The 20,776-nt window shown below is 40.0% G+C and overlaps 1 protein-coding gene across 2 annotated transcripts in view; it reads left to right on the top strand.

Moving 5' to 3' along the window:
• The window catches only part of LOC106066239 (LIM homeobox transcription factor 1-alpha-like), a 100,403-nt gene that overhangs the window by 30,172 nt on the left and 49,455 nt on the right, over positions 1-20,776 (top strand). For both annotated transcript variants that reach the window (XM_056041955.1, XM_056041954.1), the window contains one exon: positions 16,727-16,922. In XM_056041955.1, coding sequence (XP_055897930.1) covers positions 16,732-16,922 — 191 coding nt within the window. In that variant the 5' untranslated portion in view covers positions 16,727-16,731. The remainder of the gene's footprint in view (positions 1-16,726; positions 16,923-20,776) is intronic.

The raw sequence follows: 20,776 nt of genomic DNA, 5'->3' as shown, positions 1-20,776 counted from the left end.
TTTGAACCTGTAATATATAAAATAAGATCATAAATCTGGGTTATTAAAGTATTACCTTTAGTACAGAGTAGCAATGGCGTTCAGTTATTACGTTCTCTGACGTCATTCTCCCTTAGCTTTGTATTCCTAACAACATGCGCACCTCACTGCACCATTTACTGAAAGAAAGTGTGCAAAGAATGGTTCCAACTCTCGGGTTAAACTTATACATTTGATCCAAAAGAAATTCCTACCTACATCTTAGTCCCAACTCACTTGACGGTACATCCTTGGTCTGAGAAATGCAGCAACGAGGTGATGTGTGTTTGGTAACACTCGAAACCAAGACTTAAGAGAACGATTGCAGCCTCAAGCTATATGTTAACAAACTGAAGAGTCACTGGCCGACTTTACGGAAATTTAAAAAAAAAAATAGGTGGGAGGGGGAGGGCGGAGAAAGACCTTTTCAAAGAGACCTAACTATTTCAACACTATACCTCTCAGTCACGCCTGTCCAACAAGAAAGGTGTCTCTACCTTGCATGCAATCTAAAGATAGGTCAATGTCCTGCAGTCAGTTTCTACCACTAGATGAAATTATTCAAATGATCTTTATCACTAAATGTTGCTCCGTCGATTAGAATCTTTACATTTTCTCCAGTGAATCATTTAAAACATAGATAAATATGTATTTAGATATACTAGGAAAAAGATTATTGAGGATAATAAAAAAAAAATTCAAGTAAAATTTTTAAAAATACTTTTTTTTTATAAACAAAGCGTATAAAAGGGAAATAACCGCGAAATTAATGCCATTTATATCAATTCTACAGGATTTGTTTCCCTTTTCAATATACAAAATTAATTTATTACCACTTATTTACTAATTGGTTATTCTTTTCTTATTCATTCGTGGGTTTTTATCGAGAATGAATAATTGTGCAAATTTCAACTTGATCCTAGAAAATGGGCATTGGGAGAAATAACGTGACAGACAGACAGACCAACAGACAGAGTGACTTAATATAATCCTCGTACAAAAATATAAACAAAAAAGGCCGAGGTAGACACATGTGTGGTACTTTTTGTTTAAACCATCGCAGCTGCCTCGCGTCTTTAGGTTCGCGAGAAATGAATTGTGGAAATTAAACATATTGAGCGAACAGTGTACTGTTAAAGAGAGATTCAGTTTCGATTTGATGGAAAAGAAGATCGAACGACCAACGATAGCTTTGGTTTTGATAGTCCCTGCAAATGAGGGGAATTTTTCAAATGAGAGTCGTCAGACATTTTCTTTTAAATCTTACTTCTACATGACATCATACATCTAAACTGCTGAGATACATTCACACTGACATCTTCTGTGTACATCACAGTACCACAGTATTCTGCATGACATCATACATCTAAACTGCTGAGATACATTCACACTGACATCTTCTGTGTACATCACAGTACCATAGTTTTCTATGACATCATACATCTAAACTGCTGAGATACATTCACACTGACATCTTCTGTGTACATCACAGTACCACAGTATTCTACATGACATCATACATCTAATAGCTGAGATACATTCACACTGACATCTTCTGTGTACATCACAGTACCACAGTATTCTACATGACATCATACATTTAAACTGCTGAGATACATTCACACTGGTATCTTTGGTTTACATCACAGTACCACAGTATTCTACATGACATCATACATCTAATAGCTGAGATACATTCACACTGACATCTTCTGTGTACATCACAGTACCACAGTATTCTACATGACATCATACATTTAAACTGCTGAGATACATTCACACTGGCATCTTTGGTTTACATCACAGTACCACAGTATTCTACATGACATCATACATCTAAACTGCTGAGATACATTCACACTGGCATCTTTGGTTTACATCACAGTACCACAGTATTCTACATGACATCATACATCTAAACTGCTGAGATACATTCACATTGACATCTTTGGTTTACATCACAGTACCACAGTATTCACTTCTTTACGAATACATTAAAAAAAAAAACAGCTTTCATCCGGGAACTTAACTAGTGACCCAGGATTTGAGAGCTAAGTTTGTACTTTCTAGCATTTACTTCATACTGTGCACTTTATACTAGTTTATACCTCGTACTTTCTACATCGCACTTTCTATGTTGTATTTTATACCTTGCACTTGAAACTTTTTTCTTGATGCTTTTATACTTTGCGTTATCTTCAGTACCTTGAACATTGAAGTTCCTTCATTACTTCATTCCTTCTAGAGTTTTCTAAATACTAAAACACTGAACCGTCATAACAACAGCGTGGCGGATAACATTGATGCTACATATAAAACAGCTCGTGTTTTAAACTGTTCTGAATAACTAGCTTGTCGCTCGTGTTTTGTAGACATTCAAACAAAATAGTTCAACCCTAGGAAATGAAGTAAGTGATGTACGATGACTACAGTGCACCAAAAGACTCATGGCCATTAGTCTAGACAACGTCCTAGCAACAACTTTTGACTTGTATTTAATCTTGTGTGACGTCTGCCGCCCCCCCCCCCCCCGGCCCTATCCTCATTTCTTTTATTAGGTCTCCGTTTTAGTATTATCGTTTTCCATCCTATCCCACCGGAAGCACGACAGCCGTCACAAGCTCGTGCGGCTTTATCCTCCACGTGGACTGTCGCCATGGAGAAAGTTTGGCTTCGGGCGCCATTATTGCAGCACGCGCATGTGTATACGTGCACCTGTTGCCGCACGAGCCAAGCTTTCATCAACACAGATCAACACAGATTACTAAAAAAAAAACATACACCCCCCCCCCCTAAAAAAATCTCTATAATGATTAACAAAGGTCGTTAGTGTCGAAGTATACACATATAGATCTATATATATATATATAGGCCTATATATATATATATATATATATATATATATATATATATATATATATATATAAATATATTATATATAAACTATACACATATATAACGAAGATTTTTATTTCGACAGTATTTGAAAAGACAAACATGTTTATTGAGCATGAATCAAAACAAAACAAAACACCTTGTGTGTCTGTATTTTAATCTCAATTGAAAAGAGTTCCCTCCATCTTCCAATGACGGGACGACTTGCCAGATTTGTCATCTGCTTTAAAGAGAATACAAATAAAAAAACAACTCTATGGATTATTACGAGACAGTTTACACAGATGTACAGAAAGGGAAAAAAAAAACGTGGATAGGATCAATTGGTTTGATAGGTCAGTGAGTAAGACGTGTCAGTGTAAACTGTAAAAGTACATGATGGTACAGTCAACAGACAATATAAACTGGTCCCTTGCCCCATTGAGGCTTGAAGGCTTCTGTTTATTTAATTTTCGAGACTTATCTGGCAATCCAGTGTTCCTATTGTTTTTTTAAGGTTGTTTTTTTTTTTTTTTTTTTTGTTTCCTATGCAGAAAAGTAAAGACATTTTTGATTTTTTGGGAATTTTAGGGCGCCCCTGAGTCCACCCAACTGAGACTATAATTGGGGAAAGTAAAGGCAGTTTGTCGTTGTGCTGACCACATGACACCCTGCTGGTTAACAGAAGTATGGCGGTCAACTAAAAAAGGCCTTTGGTATCATACAGTGGCAAACAAAACATGTTATTGTTATAATAGACTGGTCAACAAAACATGCCAAAAAACAGCAACAACAAACAAAACATGTTTTTGCTTTAGGATAGAGTTGTCAACAAAACATCAATATATGCCACTATGTTGATATTACTGAAATGCAACAACATTGACTTTCTGGATTTGAAATACAAAAATTTTTATTTTTAATCGAGGACTATTGGAGAACCAAATAATTATTGGTAATGAACAACAAAGCCCCACCCCCCTTTTGTCAGAGTACATCGACACACCTGGACAAGTACATAGTGAATTAATATGCCTAGATGTACAGTGTAGGCTGAGACATAGATATCTCACCTAGATGTACATGGTAGGCTGAGACATAGCTATCTCACCTAGATGTACATGGTAGGCTGAGACATAGATATCTCACCTAGATGTACATGGTGGGCTGAGACATAGCTATCTCACCTAGATGTACATGGTAGGCTGAAACATAGCTATCTCACCTAGATGTACATGGTAGGCTGAGACATAGCTATCTCACCTAGATGTACATGGTAGGCTGAAACATAGCTATCTCACCTAGATGTACATGGTAGGCTGAGACATAGATATCTCACCTAGATGTACATGGTGGGCTGAGACATAGCTATCTCACCTAGATGTACATGGTAGGCTGAAACATAGCTATCTCACCTAGATGTAAGTGGTAGGCTGAGACATAGCTATCCCACCTAGATCTACATGGTAGGCTGAGACATAGCTATCTCACCTAGATGTAAGTGGTAGGCTGAGACATAGATATCTCACCTAGATGTACATGGTAGGCTGAGACATAGATATCTCACCTAGATGTACATGGTGGGCTGAGACATAGCCAAATCACCTAGATGTAAGTGGTAGGCTGAGACATAGCTATCCCACCTAGATCTACATGGTAGGCTGAGACATAGCTATCTCACCTAGATGTACATGGTAGGCTGAGACATAGATATCTCACCTAGATGTACATGGTAGGCTGAGACATAGCTATCTCACCTAGATGTACATGGTGGGCTGAGACATAGATATCTCACCTAGATGTACATGGTAGGCTGAGACATAGCTATCTCACCTAGATGTACATGGTGGGCTGAGACATAGATATCTCACCTAGATGTACATGGTAGGCTGAGACATAGCTATCTCACCTAGATGTACATGGTGGGCTGAGACATAGCTATCTCACCTAGATGTACATGGTGGGCTGAGACATAGCTATCTCACCTAGATGTACATGGTGGGCTGAGACATAGCTATCTCACCTAGATGTACATGGTGGGCTGAGACATAGCTATCTCACCTAGATGTACATGGTAGGCTGAGACATAGCTATCTCACCTAGATCTACATGGTAGGCTGAGACATAGCTATCTCACCTAGATGTACATGGTGGGCTGAGACATAGCTATCTCACCTAGATGTACATGGTGGGCTGAGACATAGCTATCTCACCTAGATGTACATGGTGGGCTGAGACATAGCTATCTCACCTAGATGTACATGGTGGGCTGAGACATAGCTATCTCACCTAGATGTACATGGTGGGCTGAGACATAGCTATCTCACCTAGATGTAAGTGGTAGGCTGAGACATAGCTATCTCACCTAGATGTACATGGTGGGCTGAGACATAGCTATCTCACCTAGATGTACATGGTGGGCTGAGATATAGCTATCTCACCTAGATGTACATGGTAGGCTGAGACATAGCTATCTCACCTAGATGTACATGGTGGGCTAAGACATAGCTATCCCACCTAGATGTACATGGTAGGCTGAGACATAGCTATCTCACCTAGATGTACATGGTGGGCTGAGACATAGATATCTCACCTAGATGTAAGTGGTAGGCTGAGACATAGATATCTCACCTAGATGTAAGTGGTAGGCTGAGACATAGATATCTCACCTAGATGTACATGGTAGGCTGAGACATAGATATCTCACCTAGATGTACATGGTGGGCTGAGACATAGCTATCTCACCTAGATGTACATGGTAGGCTGAGACATAGATATCTCACCTAGATGTAAGTGGTGGGCTGAGACATAGCTATCTCACCTAGATGTAAGTGGTAGGCTGAGACATAGCTATCTCACCTAGATGTACATGGTAGGCTGAGACATAGCTATCTCACCTAGATGTACATGGTAGGCTGAGACATAGCTATCTCACCTAGATGTAAGTGGTAGGCTGAGACATAGATATCTCACCTAGATGTACATGGTGGGCTGAGACATAGATATCTCACCTAGATGTAAGTGGTAGGCTGAGACATAGCTATCTCACCTAGATGTAAGTGGTAGGCTGAGACATAGCTATCTCACCTAGATGTAAGTGGTAGGCTGAGACATAGCTATCTCACCTAGATGTAAGTGGTAGGCTGAGACATAGCTATCTCACCTAGATGTACATGGTGGGCTAAGACATAGCTATCCCACCTAGATGTACATGATAGGCTGAGACATAGCTATCTCACCTAGATGTACATGGTGGGCTGAGACATAGATATCTCACCTAGATGTAAGTGGTAGGCTGAGACATAGATATCTCACCTAGATGTAAGTGGTAGGCTGAGACATAGCTATCTCACCTAGATGTAAGTGGTAGGCTGAGACATAGATATCTCACCTAGATGTAAGTGTTAGGCTGAGACATAGATATCTCACCTAGATGTAAGTGGTAGGCTGAGACATAGCTATCTCACCTAGATGTAAGTGGTAGGCTGAGACATAGCTATCTCACCTAGATGTAAGTGGTAGGCTGAGACATAGCTATCTCACCTAGATGTAAGTGGTAGGCTGAGACATATCTATCTCACCTAGATGTAAGTGGTAGGCTGAGACATAGCTATCTCACCTAGATGTAAGTGGTAGGCTGAGACATAGATATCTCACCTAGATGTACATGGTAGGCTGAGACATAGCTATCTCACCTAGATGTACATGGTGGGCTGAGACACAGCTATCTCACCTAGATGTAAGTGGTAGGCTGAGACATAGCTATCTCACCTAGATGTACATGGTGGGCTGAGACATAGCTATCTCACCTAGATGTACATGGTGGGCTGAGACATAGCTATCTCACCTAGATGTACATGGTGGGCTGAGACATAGCTATCTCACCTAGATGTACATGGTAGGCTGAGACATAGCTATCTCACCTAGATGTACATGGTGGGCTAAGACATAGCTATCTCACCTAGATGTACATAGTGGGCTGAGACATAGCTATCTCACCTAGATGTACATGGTGGGCTGAGACATAGCTATCTCACCTAGATGTACATGGTGGGCTGAGACATAGCTATCTCACCTAGATGTACATGGTAGGCTAAGACATAGCTATCCCACCTAGATGTACATGGTAGGCTGAGACATAGCTATCTCACCTAGATGTACATGGTGGGCTGAGACATAGATATCTCACCTAGATGTAAGTGGTAGGCTGAGACATAGCTATCTCACCTAGATGTACATGGTGGGCTAAGACATAGCTATCTCACCTAGATGTACATGGTGGGCTGAGACATAGCTATCTCACCTAGATGTACATGGTGGGCTGAGACATAGCTATCTCACCTAGATGTACATGGTGGGCTGAGACATAGCTATCTCACCTAGATGTACATGGTAGGCTAAGACATAGCTATCCCACCTAGATGTACATGGTAGGCTGAGACATAGCTATCTCACCTAGATGTACATGGTGGGCTGAGACATAGATATCTCACCTAGATGTAAGTGGTAGGCTGAGACATAGATATCTCACCTAGATGTAAGTGGTAGGCTGAGACATAGCTATCTCACCTAGATGTGAGTGGTAGGCTGAGACATAGATATCTCACCTAGATGTACATGGTGGGCTGAGACATATCTATCTCACCTAGATGTACATGGTGGGCTGAGACATATCTATCTCACCTAGATGTAAGTGGTAGGCTGAGACATAGCTATCTCACCTAGATGTAAGTGGTAGGCTGAGACATAGATATCTCACCTAGATGTACATGGTGGGCTGAGACATAGATATCTCACCTAGATGTACATGGTGGGCTGAGACATAGCTATCTCACCTAGATGTACATGGTAGGCTGAGACATAGCTATCTCACCTAGATGTAAGTGGTAGGCTGAGACATAGATATCTCACCTAGATGTACATGGTGGGCTGAGACATAGCTATCTCACCTAGATGTACATGGTGGGCTGAGACATAGCTATCTCACCTAGATGTAAGTGGTAGGCTGAGACATAGCTATCTCACCTAGATGTAAGTGGTAGGCTGAGACATAGCTATCTCACCTAGATGTACATGGTGGGCTGAGACATAGCTATCTCACCTAGATGTACATGGTGGGCTGAGACATAGCTATCTCACCTAGATGTACATGGTAGGCTGAGACATAGCTATCTCACCTAGATGTACATGGTGGGCTAAGACATAGCTATCTCACCTAGATGTACATGGTGGGCTGAGACATAGCTATCTCACCTAGATGTACATGGTGGGCTGAGACATAGCTATCTCACCTAGATGTACATGGTGGGCTGAGACATAGCTATCTCACCTAGATGTACATGGTAGGCTAAGACATAGCTATCCCACCTAGATGTACATGGTAGGCTGAGACATAGCTATCTCACCTAGATGTACATGGTGGGCTGAGACATAGATATCTCACCTAGATGTAAGTTGTAGGCTGAGACATAGATATCTCACCTAGATGTAAGTGGTAGGCTGAGACATAGCTATCTCACCTAGATGTACATGGTGGGCTAAGACATAGCTATCTCACCTAGATGTACATGGTGGGCTGAGACATAGCTATCTCACCTAGATGTACATGGTGGGCTGAGACATAGCTATCTCACCTAGATGTACATGGTGGGCTGAGACATAGCTATCTCACCTAGATGTACATGGTAGGCTAAGACATAGCTATCCCACCTAGATGTACATGGTAGGCTGAGACATAGCTATTTCACCTAGATGTACATGGTGGGCTGAGACATAGATATCTCACCTAGATGTAAGTGGTAGGCTGAGACATAGATATCTCACCTAGATGTAAGTGGTAGGCTGAGACATAGATATCTCACCTAGATGTAAGTGGTAGGCTGAGACATAGATATCTCACCTAGATGTAAGTGGTAGGCTGAGACATAGATATCTCACCTAGATGTACATGGTGGGCTGAGACATAGATATCTCACCTAGATGTAAGTGGTAGGCTGAGACATAGCTATCTCACCTAGATGTACATGGTAGGCTGAGACATAGCTATCTCACCTAGATGTACATGGTGGGCTGAGACATAGATATGACACCTAGATGTAAGTGGTAGGCTGAGACATAGCTATCTCACCTAGATGTAAGTGGTAGGCTGAGACATAGATATCTCACCTAGATGTAAGTGATAGGCTGAGACATAGCTATCTCACCTAGATGTAAGTGGTGGGCTGAGACATAGATATCTCACCTAGATGTACATGGTAGGCTGAGACATAGCTATCTCACCTAGATGTACATGGTGGGCTGAAACATAGCTATCTCACCTAGATGTACATGGTAGGCTGAAACATAGCTATCTCACCTAGATGTACATGGTGGGCTGAGACATAGCTATCTCACCTAGATGTACATGGTAGGCTGAAACATAGCTATCTCACCTAGATGTACATGGTAGGCTGAAACATAGCTATCTCACCTAGATGTACATGGTAGGCTGAAACATAGCTATCTCACCTAGATGTACATGGTAGGCTGAAACATAGCTATCTCACCTAGATGTACATGGTAGGCTGAAACATAGCTATCCCACCTAGATACCCAGAAGTCGACAAGCCTCGACCCTTCACACCCCACTGCTGGCAATCCAACCCTATCACCAAAGGGTGAGCCCACTGCGACTGCAGCAATCAATGCCATCTCATGCTTTGCAAGCTGTGTTCGAGCGATGGCGTTATGTGTCACACCTCACCTTAAGGCCAAAAAAAAAAAAGGGTGGTGCTGGAAGGAGAAAATGTCGACGTAGATAAACGAGACGAGGATGGGACACTAATTGTTTTTTTTTTATTGGCTCTTACGTCAACTGAAATGTCGCGCACGTGCAAACAGCTGCCCATATTGTCGACATTTCATTGGATAAAGACCACTCAAGGGAGGCTAATCAACGAGAAAAGATGACACCAATCATTGGTCAACAGATTTCAGATCTGGAACCGCACAAATACATTAGACATGTGGAAATAAAAAAAAATATTCTTTGCAGCTTCTTTAGTTTGTTTGTTTACTGTTTAGAGAACATTTACATTTTTATAACTATGTCCAATTTAATAATCACATATTATTTCCCATTTCAACCAATTGCATACATAATAATTTCAAGAATGTCTATAAACGTTACACTCAAGAGCTCAAAACCACACACACGCTTGTTAACTCTCCATTCATTTTTTGTGTCATCTCCAATAATTTTGGTAGGAAACTACGGTGATAAATGAGCTTATAATGCGCAATATTAATTGATTTAAATAGTTTCGTATATGATCGATTCCTACAATGTCTGGAGAAAACTGAAAGATAAACAGTTTCTATGTATTGCTCTTGTCTTGGGGCGTGTGGCCGAATAGTAGAACGGGTAAACCGAGGGGTCACCAGTTTGAAACCTTAAATTCGGAATTTCGTGATCTTCAGAACGTCTGTGAGTCCAACAGCGACTTCCTAGATGTGGAAAGTTGGTCAAGTCTGTGAGTCCAACAGCGAACACCTTCCTAGATGTGGAAAGTGGGTCTAGTTTATCTTCATTATGTATACTCCAAGGGCCGCCGCGAGGGTTGTGGCCGCCTGCGTGCAAAATTAAAAATGCCCATTTTTTTTCTTTAAAAAATTCCATTAAAACGTGATCTGGACCACTGGCGGATCCAGGGGGGGGGGCGGTAGGGGCGATCGCCCCCCCCACTCGGCCGACCCCCCCCCCTTCGGGGGGGGGGCGGACGAACTTTAGTATAGGATTCACACAATTTGTATACGAATTTATTACTTATGTTAAAAATATATACTAATTATTTATATTTCAACCTATTTTTAGATTATTTCGCCCCCCCCCCTCTAGTATGTTGGCCGATTTGGTGGGGTCGGGAGGGGGCGATGGTATCAATCCCGCCCCCCTACACTTTCAAGTGGGGGGGCGGTCCAATTTATTGGTAGAAATCACAGCCTGCTAACAAATCAATTAAATATCTATATCCTTGTAACTTGTTATTGATATTTTAACCGATCTTTATATTATGTCGTTCCCTGTTTGCCGATTGGTGTGTGTGTGTGTGGGGGGGGGGAAATACCTCTTCTGCCCTTCCCACCTAAACCATTTGAGTGGGGGGGGGCGGTCCGTTTTTATGGAGAAATCATAGTTTGTGAACAAAATTAGTTGAATTAATATATAAATTTTATATTATGTTTCTCCCTTTCTGGTATTTTGGCCGATTCGGTGGGGTGAGGGGGGGGGGGCGATTGCATGTACTGCCCTCCCCACTCTAGCCCTCTGAGTGCTGGGGGGGGGCGGTCCTATTTTTGTGGAGAATCATAGTTTGTGAATAAAATTAGTTGAATATCTATATAATATAAACTACGTATTGATATGTGACCCATTGTAAATATGTCGTACCACACTCTAATCTCAAATTGTATCATTAGTAAATTTAAATGAAAAAGGGTTGTACCAGGTGGGAGGGGCGATACATGCAATCGCATTTCCCCCATCGGACAAATCAATACTTTTTCTTTTTGTATTATAGTTAAGAAATTACAAAATTAAAAAAATCTGTCACTAGTATAATTTATATATACTATAAATAAAATTCTTATATCGAGTCGCCCCATACCTATTCTTTAATGCCAAATGCAATCTTTAGCAGAAATTAGTAAAGGAGCGAGGATTAATCGTTTTCACTCTACCGCCATTCCCATTTCCAGACAGAGTTTTTGTAATTTCACATGAAGTTATCATAAGTATTTTAAGAAAGACTTTGCATTGGAAAAGTTAGAATTCAAACGAAATTTTTCAGTATAAGAGTCATGATTGAGATGAGTTCTAAACTCAAATAACGTTTTCATAGTCACCTTTTCCCAACCTTTTCAATCTGATTTTTTTTTAGCTAAATAAATTTGGGACTATAACTCACAATTTATACTAGAGTTTTCTTGAATAATATTTATCGAATAGGTTTTTTTTCGGCGGCGATCCTCAAAGCAAAAATCTAAATACGTGGGGTATCCTATCTTTTCAAGGAACAAATCGGTTTTATTTGCAATGTATTATGGGCCTATAAATTCAAATTAGAATATTTTTCAAGTACAACATTATTCGAAAGGTCGTTTTTTAATAGTATGAATAATGAGCTTCAGGTCAGGAGAATGCGTTTCTGCAGTGAAGAATGCAAGAAAACGCTTTTGGCGTCGGGGCTTCGCCCCGAACTTCATTTATGGGTAATGAGTTGTAGATGTCAGGAGAATGCGTTTCTGCAGAGAAGAATGCAAGAAAACGCTTTTGGCGTCGGGGCTTCGCCCCGAACTTCATTTATGGGTAATGAGTTGTAGATGTCAGGAGAATGCGTTTCTGCAGAGAAGAATGCAAGAAAACGCTTTGGCGTCGGGGCTTCGCCCCTAACTTCATTTATGGGTAATGAGTTGTAGATGTCAGGAGAATGCGTTTCTGCAGAGAAGAATGCAAGAAAACGCTTTTGGCGTCGGGGCTTCGCCCCGTACTCCATTGACAAGCTGTACTTGTCAGGAGAATGCGTTTCTGCAGAGAAAAAAGCAAGAAAACGCTTTTGGCGTCGGGGCTTCGCCCCGAACTACATTGTGAAGAATGAGCTGTACTTGTCAGGAGAATGCATTTCTGCAGTCAAAAAAGCAAGAAAACGCTTTTGGCGTCGGGGCCCCGTACTCCATTGATGAATAATGAGCTGTACTTGTCAGGAGAATGCGTTTCTGCAGTGAAAAAAGCAAGAAAACGCTTTTGGCGTCGGGGCTTCGCCCCGAACTCCATTGATGAATAATGAGCTATACTTGTCAGGAGAATGCGTTTCTGCAGTGAAAAAAGCAAGAAAACGCTTATGGCGTCGGGGCTTCGCCCCGAACTTCACCAGAGAACCTTATAGCGCTGCCCCAGTTGTTTTGTTTTTCGCCGAAGGTTGAGAAATGCTGCTTTTTTATTCTCTATATATATATATATATATATATATATATATATATATATATATATATATATATATATATATATATATATATATATATATATATATATATATATATATATATATATATATATATATATATATATATATACATATATATGTGTGTGTGTGTGTGCGCGTGTGTGTGTGTGTGTGTGCACGTTTATGCGTAGGGTTAGGGTTTACTGGGCGTTAGGGTTAGGGTTTGGAAAAAAATCGCCCCCCCACTCCAAAGTTCTGGATCCGCTAGTGATCTGGACACTGCTCCAAAATGGCCTTTAATTTAAATCTATTTTTGGTAGACCATTCCATTTTTCCTAGCATTTTCGCACCAATGATGTATCTCTGAAATACAACCATGAATTAAGAACAATTTTGTATATATGTGGCTAGAGAAATCTTACATCTTGTTTCTTTGTCATAAACATTAAAACCTAATCTCGTTCTGTCGACTCATGCTCCTGTATTTGCGACGATGAATTTATAATTGAAGAGCTGCGGCGAGTATATTACAATGAACAGTGTAAATGATCATGATCTATATACAATTCTATATAACTTTGACTGCTCAACAGTGTTAGGCTACATGGTCTGGACGTGGGTATATTAACTTGTTTGTTGTTGTACGTTAAAATACAATCCAAAATATAAAAGCTCGAAATACAAAAGCCATTGATGGTGAAACATTTTCAACGTTCCATATACTTTCATAATAATCATAACGATTGTATTTTGGAGAGATGTGCATTGTATCCACAATCATCCAACATACGCGGATTCAGAGGTGCCTACAAATTTATCCAACAAATGCAGCAAATCAGCGTTAAATATTTTTCTTGGGTTTAATACAAAGTAAATAAATCCAAAGTACAAGTCACTTAAACAATGACATGAAAATAAACATAGTAAGGCAGTGTTTCTTACATTCCCGGGTGGCGACTCCCTAGATAACAACATTTTTCGTTCGAGCCCCCTTTAGAAGAGGAGCGATGTAGGCTCCTACAGTGAGGTCCGTGAGTTGTGGTTTTTTTTTGGTATTTTTTTAAGAATGTAGTAAAAAAGAAAAGAAACATAGTCACACTTTTTAGGTTATATTTTTCATGTAGCCATCTTGAATTGAACACTTTGTGATAGAATGAATGATAGAAACCAAATGAACGTCATGAAACGTTGTTGTTGTCTACATCATTTTTAAGCGTTTTGAAAAGTTCTTCCTGGAGGTAGAATTGAAGATGCGGCAGGTTTCCGCTCATGTTGGCAAGGGGTCGGAACATTTGTTCGCCGCCCCTCCCCCCTGTTGTTGGTTGGTTGTTGGCTTGTAGCTCAAGACAGCTAGTAGGCTACAACTGAACAAATGTAGACGTTTTATATTTTTGTTTAGTAAATAAACTTTAAATAACTTGAACTTGAAATTCTTTGAGAACAAAAACACAATATAACTGTTATTATTCACGATTGAGCTTGAGATGAAATAGAGATCAAATAGTCATGAATTAAACTGATATTTAAAACAAAATCTAGCTCACAACAAAAAGGTCTTTACTCTTCATGTCTTAAGGTCGTCTCACATTTGCACTAAGCACGTTAATTTTATCATCGTCACTGCATAACCACCAATCAATCGCTTAACCTCTTCTTACCTCCGACTAGGAAACACACACAGCCCTTTTTGTCAGGACGTTGCACCGTCCCCAGTCCACAGGTGAGGAATAAGCACGCCCCTCCCCCAATGAAAATGATTTTAAAATTGACTATTTCATTACCAGTATAGAGCTTCTTAGAGTGCGGGCTAATCGACTCAAAACAAATATTACAAACAACCCGCGAAAATTTATGGCCAGAAATGAGTAGGCGCCTATGGGAAAAACAGTTGAAAACCCCGTGGGAATCCCTCGTACGCTGCTCAATTTTTTTTCTAGTTTCCGAAATAATTTCTTAAGTACGTATATCGTTTATATTTTCAAATGATAATGGAATAATTAGAATGTATATAAAATATTTAAGTACTTTTTAAAATTTAACTTTTTTTAAATAACCTTGGACTAATGATTTGGCCGCCCCCTAAAGTCGGCCGCCTGCGTGCAATGCACACAATGCACAATAGGTAGCGGCGGCCCTGTATACTCCCCTTGTAAATAGATCTAAGTTATTTACAGAAAACAAATGAAAAAAAATATTTGAAACACTTTCACTTTACATGGACTGATCACTTTACCTGGACTGATCACTTTACCGGGACCTATCATTTTACCTGAACTGACCACTTACATGGACTGATCACTTTACCTGGACTGATCACTTTACCTGAACTGATCACTTTACCTGAACTGATCACTTTACCTGAACTGATCACTTTACCTTGACCAAACAAAGAAAATGGTTCAGGTGTCGTACATAGCCTAGAAAAACTAAACTAAAGCAAAAAGAATGCATGTAATCTTACATGAGTGTCTATTGTGTCCTGAAGTCACTGAACTGTTTCCTAATTTCGCTATCAATCAAATGAACAGAAAACAGTGCATGGTTTAAACAAAAATTCATTATATAATTTCTTTTTTTTTCTTCAGTCCTTGACTGTACTTCACTTTTTTCCCCCTTTTTTTTAAAGTCGAGTAGCAGACGATGTGCACAGTGAAGCAGACGAGAGCACTGACCTTTACAATAAAAAATATTTCTCCCGACAAGTTCTCCCGCGAGATGGGAGTGGTCTTCTGGGAGTGTAATTCCAAAGACAAAAAAAAAAGGAAAGGAAATCTGTCTACTCTTATCAAACAATATAGTACTGCAATCTATACTTGACACTTTCAATGTCGTCTGCTAATAGTATTAAAGTGACGTAGATTTTATTTATGTCAAACATGCTATTGAGATCACATTTTCGGTCGGCTGAGTTAAAAGGAAGGAATTGCTTTTTAAATCCTTAGACTGTGGAGTTCTCCTGTAAATTGGTAAATAGTTTGTGTTTCTGGTGTACAGAATGTAAACAATCCAGATCAGCTTTCTTATTGAAATAGCCCTATTTCTTTGATTATCTATAAGAAAATGGAAAACAAAATGTCCACACTTTAAAACTTTCACGTGAGCTCTTCCTTGAAACATCAATGGGACAAAAACGCATTTTTGAAATTCTTACCAAGAGCGTGGTGCAATGGAACAGTCTCCCAATCAGAAAACATGCTTGTATCATATTGAGTTCATATAACAACACAAGACTTTTTCAATTTCTTTTCAACACCAAAAACTTCATCCGACTTCTAGACTGATAACACATGCAATATATGCAAGAACCACTAGAGCGAAACAAGAAAGAATACATTTATGTTATGAACTGCATGCTGGTGTAACATACACCATACAACAATTCCATGATGTAGCTTTGCAGGGTTTGGGCTAGGATGTTATAATCCTGAATTCTGAAGGAACGTCCGAAACATGTAAAACAAACTTGTGGGTGTCAGAAAATTATGGGATAGACTATTCAAGTCGTTCCCGTGTTAAGCAAGAAGAAATATACATAACGACACATATAAATAAATTTCTTATAAATCTGAAGATTCATGAATAATAATTACTTTGCTTGTCTTATAAGTTTTCAGACGTTGCTTCAGAAATAAAAACTATTACGTCCTCGGGGAATTGGATCTGTAGGGCGGCAGATGAAGGAAGCAGGATTGGAGCTCAAGATCTTCTACACGACAGTCCGAAGCGAATACCGCATTGACCAGGAATAAAAGTTTAGATTAGTATGTCCGCATGCGTGATCTCAGCCGTCGCTGAGAAGTTTGCTGTCAGTGAAATTGGACTGTAGTTTAAGATGTAATTCTTGCATCTTTCAGAGAGAATGCCAACACAGACCAGCAGTAAAGAGTTGTGTACTGGATGCCAGACACCAATAGAAGACAGATACCTTCTGAAAGTGATGAATGAGTCTTGGCACGAAGGCTGTCTACAATGTTCCTTGTGTAGGGTGCCGCTTACAGTTTCCTGCTATTCAAGAGACCGGAAGTTATACTGCAAGTTAGACTATGAAAAGTAAGTTAACAGTCTCTCTCTCTCTCTCTCTCTCTCTCTCTATCTATCTATCTATCTGTCTGTCTGTCTGTCTGTCGTCTACTACTGATTGTATTGCCATTTAGTATGGGTGAGTTCATCTCTCTAGTCAGATTCATCTCATACCAAGCTAGATCTATTACATCTGATTTAAAAGTAAAATGTTCCACACTCTTTGTTTACAGCTATCTTACACATGCGTGTAGATACACACACTCACACACACACACACACACCTCATATTATTCTGGAACTAAGCCACAAATGACTCTTTAGGTGGCAGTCTATCTGTTGGTCAGTCAACAAAGAGATGGAAGCAGAAACCGAGAGAGAGAGAGAGACATTTTAAAAAAAGTCGTTCTTTAGTAGCGCTCTAACAGATTAAGTGAATGGTTGACAAGTGTTTCTTTCATGGCCGTGTCCAAGCCCCAGCGGTAGCTAATGTCCACAAACTGCCCCAAGACCAAGGGCCACCCCCCGCGAGATTAGCCTCCGTCTGCTAACTAATGACGTCGTTAGGCGAATAATTGCGCGCGCGAAGCGAGGGACTAACGGAAGTGGCTCTAACAGTTCGATTTGAAGTCTTGGTGAGGAACGTCTGCCAGATCAGACGAGATTGAGAAATGGACTGGTCAGACTTTGCTTCTTTTTTTTCTTTTCACGTTGGGTCTCGTCTGTATGTCATTCTAAAAGGACTCCGATAGAGCTGACCTTTAAATGCCAGTTTTTGACTGTATATTAATTATTTGAATTTTTTGAATATTCATTTATGTCTAAGAAAACAAACCCATTTTAATATTGTACTTTTTTAAAGGGAATACAGGCATGGCAGTATGGATATTGGTTACATTTATTTAATTTCAAAATAATAGTTGGCTGTTACAATCTACGGGTGGTTTCCTACTTTTTTTTCTTTGAGGTTATTTTTATTATTATTTATTGTTAACTATCTAGTAATTTCATAATCAGTTAAAAACCAAATCTAGATGTTGGCCTATATAGTTTATAGCGAGGAGATTATTAGAGGAGAATTTTTTTTTTTATTTTCTGCACAGTTTCACGTTTAGTTGGCTTTGTTGACTCTAATAGATGGTGGACTTACCATCATTTTGAAATGAGAAAAACCAAGAGCTGTTAATTTAGATGTTTTTTTTTTAATGTACAGGTTATGAGGTACTAAGTCTAAATATGGATCTATTTGCGTATTGAAACTCTAAGCAGACAAAATGCTCCTGACGTTTCTTCAAATAGTTCAATGGTAGGTCGGGAATACATTGATGGATATAACACACAAAAAAAAAACAACAGAAGAAGTAATACAACGACCACAATTTTATTTTGTTTGAAAAATTGACCCACTCTTAAAATTAATTGAACCTTAGTGTGTGTGTGTGTGTGTGTGTGTGCGTGCGTGTGTGTATGCTAAAGGGAGGGGCTGGGTAAGGGAGAGATGAAGGGAGACAGAGAGGGAGAGGGGAGATGTAATTGTCACAACTTATTGCAGCTACTCAGACGGACGAGTGTGACATAAAAAGACAATAAACAAAATCTGTGAGGCAATATTGAGACCGACCTGTGACAATGGGTCGAAGCAATACCCCCAGCCCGTGTGTGTGTGTGTGTGTGCATAGTGTGAATGTGCGTGAGAAAAGTGTGAGTGACAGTGTGTGTGTGTGAGTCAATGCTGAAGGGAATGATAGTACGAGTGGCTTAGTCCTATGAGAGGTTTGAGAGTGAGAGAATGAGAGAAAACAAGAGTAAAAGAGTTTGGAAGAAAGAATAGTGGGGGGTGGTGGGGGGGACTTGAAGCTACATTAGAACTATTAGAAAGGGAACACGTCAGCCAGTGGGGGGTGACGGGCGGAGGATGCTCTAATACAGACTTGAACTTCAAAGCCGCACGGCTGTGGTCATTCAATCGTGACGGAGTTAAGAAGAAGTTATTGAACACCCCCGGAAGTCATTTGCAAGTTTAGGGGGGGGTGGGGTGGTGGAGAGGTGGTCACGGGACTGAGATTGTAAGTGTGTGGGGGGGGGGGGCTCGGGGACAGAGCTAGGATGGGAGGAGGGGGGTGTTAAGGGGACACTAATAACGTCATTCTGGGAGTATTGTTGAATGGAAGGACAGAATGCAATGATTGTACGATTGTGTCTGATTGTGATTGTACTTGTCATTAGCAAAGGGATAAGATGCTCAACATATGGTGGAGGGAGAGCACTCGCTGTTGAATGTCTGCAATGGTAAGGGAGAGCAATGGCTGGGTGCAGTTCAAGTTTATTCTTCATCCTTGTATTTATGTGTTATCTTTTATTAACAATATTGAACTTAGAACAAAAAAATACTAAAAAATGTTTTTTTACTTTTTAACTTTTTAAAAATTTCTTTTCGTTGTGTTCGAATACCTTTGATTTAAAACTTCCAATATGTCCTATCTTTTCAATTACTCTAATTTTAAAAAAAAAAACATCTACCCACTCACTGAATGGCAGACTGACTGAATAGCTTAATGACTGACTCGCTAATTCACTAACTGATTGACTGAGACTCACAAAGTCAATGACTGATTGACTGAGACTCACAAAGTCACTGATTGATTGACTGAGACTCACAAAGTCACTGATTGATTGATTGAGAGACTCATGTCATCTTTTCATTCAATCTCTATCGCATTCACCTTTTATTTCGTTTCTCTCTATTCTTCTAATTTATATTTTGAAAATAATTTCATTCTATCGTTAACATTTCTTTTTTTCCCTCCCTCTCTCTCTCTCCCTCTCTCTCTCTCTCTCCATCTTTCTCTCCCTCTCTCTCTCTCCCTCTCTCTCTCTATATCTCTCTCTCCATCTTTCTCTCTCTCTCTCCCTCTCTCTCTCCTCTCTCTCCCTCTCTCTCTCTCTCTCTCTCTCTCTATCTCTCTTCCTCTCTCTCTCTCCCTCTCTCTCTCTCTCTCTTCCTCTCTCTATCTCCTCTCTCTCCCTCTCTCTCTCTCTCCCTCTCTCTATCTCCTCTCTCTCCCTCTCTCTCTCTCCCTCTCTCGAACTGCCTTGTTCACACATCCTTCCTATCATACAAAGTTACAATCTACAAACACAACAATGCCGTCAATATTACAAGTTTGCCACGAACCGCCTTTGGGTGCCATACCGTGGCTTCTGCATGCCTGTCTTACGCCCTGGTACCCCGGCAGCGAAAACATTTGAAGTACCCAGTGTTTTTTCTTGATAAATAGCCCCAGCCCCCCCCCCCTCCAAATACTACATAGGAGCTCCATCACCACCCCTCCCCGTGTAACCCCTCCCACTACTTGTCCGTGACAAATGGCTGCCTTAGCAAGTTAACTAAAAAATAAAAAAAGTGTTTAATCCTTGAGTTATCCGTCCCATTCGTATTGTCTTTCTACTATTTTCATTAGCAACTTTTTGTTTTCCCAAGTTCACATTGTCACTGTGAGGCCTTTGAAATGCACTGACCAGGCTCAATAAGTAATATACTCAGTAACATGCAACTCATGGTCTTCTCCAACAGTCAGATATCATCCTGACAATACCAGGCCAAACACTACTTCATCATGTCAATGCTTTTCTGCTTTTCCATCATTTATTATTATTATTATTTGTTGTAAGCTTTGCCATTTGATACATGTTTTAAGACTTTCAACAACAGCTCGTTTCACCTTCACCTTCACCTGTACCTTAGTGACCTTCACGTTTGTTTTTCTCTCTCTTCTTTAAATCTCTTTGGTTTCGTGAATTTGTTGGCGATGACGTCAAATCAAAGAAAGACGCTTCACTCAACAACAACAATAACAAAACAACAAGGTTACAAAGACAGTTTG

The sequence above is a fragment of the Biomphalaria glabrata genome, chromosome 9 (assembly GCF_947242115.1).
Source record: "Biomphalaria glabrata chromosome 9, xgBioGlab47.1, whole genome shotgun sequence".
Taxonomy (NCBI): domain Eukaryota; kingdom Metazoa; phylum Mollusca; class Gastropoda; family Planorbidae; genus Biomphalaria; species Biomphalaria glabrata.
This window is presented reverse-complemented; position numbering and strand designations above follow the sequence as displayed.